Here is a 2618-nt window from a genome sequence, read left to right as displayed (position 1 = left end):
GTGTCTGCTCAGGTGTGTCAGGCTTCAGTTTGGGGGGGAGGAGGCTCAGAACGAAGCCTGGAGCTGGTTGGCTGATAATCAGCTGTCATCAGTCGTCAACACCAAAGAGTCGAGGTTTGAACATTTTCTTTTCATGTGATCAATCATCTGATTTACTGTATATCTCTGATCAATCATCTGAATATTATCAGGTGTTGTCACATCACCTCATGTTTATTATGAAAGTCAAACTGACGGAATCAGTTTGAACATGATGACATGTTGAAATCCCAACGTGAATTTATTCCAATAATCAGTCATTATCTCGGGGTTCATCTTGTCGTCTGTTTGCTCTTCTCTCAGCGCTACAGACGAAGCCTGGCGGCTCCTGGCCTCTTACCTGGACAGGTATCCTTCCTCTAACGGACAGCATCACCGCTGTGTCATCAACAAGCTGCTGTCACATGGAGCCCCGCTGCCTGATTGGCTGGTCAAGTCTTATAAGGTGAGAAATCAGCCAATGAGGAAGAGGGAGGCTTTAAATTATTGATCCAGCAGAGACAGTACAGGACTGGACTCAAGTGGTCTGTGTTAGAGGAGGATTGGGATTTAGATTATCACCAGGATCCAGATTATCACCTGGATCTGAACCAGACTGAACACTGAAAACCAGATGCAGCTCAGATCAGAACCAGAATCACCAGGACCAGGACCCATCCCTCCACCAACTCTGGTGCAAAGTGGTTTAAAACCGTTTGTGTAATCCTGCAGCTAGATAAACAAACAAGGCTGGAAACACAACCTCCTTGGTGGAGAGGATGGATGGATGAATGGTCAGGAAATTAGTTTTCTGTGTGTTTATTTCCCATCATGCTTTGCTTGTCTCAGGCTGTGGATGCGGCATCTCTGCTGCGTCTCTACCTGAACTTTGACCTCCTGGAAGCTGCAGCTGATCTGGTCCTGGAGTACGTGGACGCTCTGCTGGGGAGGGGACACCAGTACTTTGGAATAGAGGTAATACTGCACACAAGTACTACAAGTACTGCATCAGTTAAATGTGATATGTCTGGCAAATCAGACACAGAGGTAGATAAACATGATCTGTTCTGGACGCACACATTATATTGTTTAACATTGTGTATTAACATTGTGTTGTAATGTTGTGTTACATTGTGTAACAGTGTGCTGTCCTGTGTGTTTCAGAGGCCTCTGTCTGCAACCTGGTCTTCGGTCTGGTTGCCGTACACCTCCATCGATCAGCTGCTTCAGGCACTCACTGAGACTCAGACCAACAGCTGTGTGAGTGCTCGTCACTTCCTGTTTACATTCACCACACGTTAAGTGTGTGTGTGTGTGTGTGTGTGTGTGTGTGTGTGTGTGTGTGTGTGTGTGTATAAACCCTGCCTTACAAATGTAAAGCTTTAATCCGTCAGATTTATCTTAAACTGTTGGGATCAGGAGGCTCAGTTATTGATCCTGAAGTGATTATTGATCTGAGATCACATTAAGTCTGTTGATGAAACTTTTTCTGTTTCCTTCAGATTTATAACAAAGTTCGAGACAAACTGGACGAGTATCACCGGCTGGTGGATCAGACGAGCCGCCGCAGACTCCTCGCTCGTTAGAAGACAAGTGATGTTTAACAGATGTAAATACTGTGTTGACACCAGCGTCGTTCACACTGAGTGTGTGTGTTTGTTTTTTAGAAGAATGTTGTAACAATCGTCTCCATCTTTTGTACTTGTCTGTTTTTGCTGTAAATTGTATTGAAATTAAAAGTTTCTCTTTGATCCTGTTTATTTATTAACAAACTTCACTCTTCATTTATTTATGAATCTAAATGTATCTGGTTTTTATTAAAAATCCAGATCACATCACCTTAAGATCTAGCTCTAGCAGCTTTTGATATATCATTGGCCACTTTATTAGGTACACATGTTCAACTGCTCGTTAAAATATAATAACGATAATAAAATATCTAATTCAATGCATTTAGGCATGTAGAAGTGGTCAAGACAATATGCTGAAGTTCAAACCGAGCATCAGAATTGGGAAGAAGGGTGGCTGGCTGAGTATTTCAGAAACTGCTGATCTACTGACAACTTCAATATAAACTAGAAAATTCCAGGGAAATTTTGAGTGCCACGGGGGCTACTGCCGGGATGAGTACATGATTTATTTCCAGTGTTCAAAAGCCACCCTGATCATATTCTGGTTTTGAGAAATGTCTTGATATAAAAGACTCTGATATAAAACAATGTCACATCCCTCCATCATGTATTATGTGGGAAATATCTCATATTCTGTGTTGTTTTTTTTAATAAAACATGAGGCAACATGTCTTCAAACTGGCATTTAAAGGGTTAAAATCCTGAAAACTAATAAACATTTGGTGGGTTTGAGCAGAACTGAAGTGGTTTAAGAGATGTATGCAAAAAAAAGCAGAAATAAATATTGATATATGATGATTTTATAGCATTTTCTTTGTGTCCTTTTTTGGACGCGAGGAACCCCAGAGGGTACAAAATGTGTTACCAGTGTATAATAGACCTGTAACAGTAACTGACATTAGATTTTAAAAATATGTCAAAAAAGACACTTTCTTGCTGAAATCCATGCCTTCAGCTGTAACACAGCCA

The 2618-nt window shown here is 41.2% G+C and overlaps 1 protein-coding gene across 1 annotated transcript in view; it reads left to right on the top strand.

Moving 5' to 3' along the window:
* Nucleotides 1-1763, top strand: part of nup160 (nucleoporin 160) — a 17948-nt gene extending 16185 nt beyond the window's left edge. The window contains exons 30-34 of the mRNA XM_022769693.1: nucleotides 13-114; nucleotides 343-484; nucleotides 868-993; nucleotides 1183-1278; nucleotides 1521-1763. Coding sequence (XP_022625414.1) covers nucleotides 13-114; nucleotides 343-484; nucleotides 868-993; nucleotides 1183-1278; nucleotides 1521-1604 — 550 coding nt within the window. The 3' untranslated portion in view covers nucleotides 1605-1763. The remainder of the gene's footprint in view (nucleotides 1-12; nucleotides 115-342; nucleotides 485-867; nucleotides 994-1182; nucleotides 1279-1520) is intronic.
* Nucleotides 1764-2618: the final 855 nt, after the last annotated feature.

This window comes from Seriola dumerili, unplaced genomic scaffold, assembly GCF_002260705.1.
Source record: "Seriola dumerili isolate Sdu_G_001 unplaced genomic scaffold, Sdu_1.0 BDQW01004451.1, whole genome shotgun sequence".
Lineage (NCBI taxonomy): Eukaryota > Metazoa > Chordata > Actinopteri > Carangiformes > Carangidae > Seriola > Seriola dumerili.
This window is presented reverse-complemented; position numbering and strand designations above follow the sequence as displayed.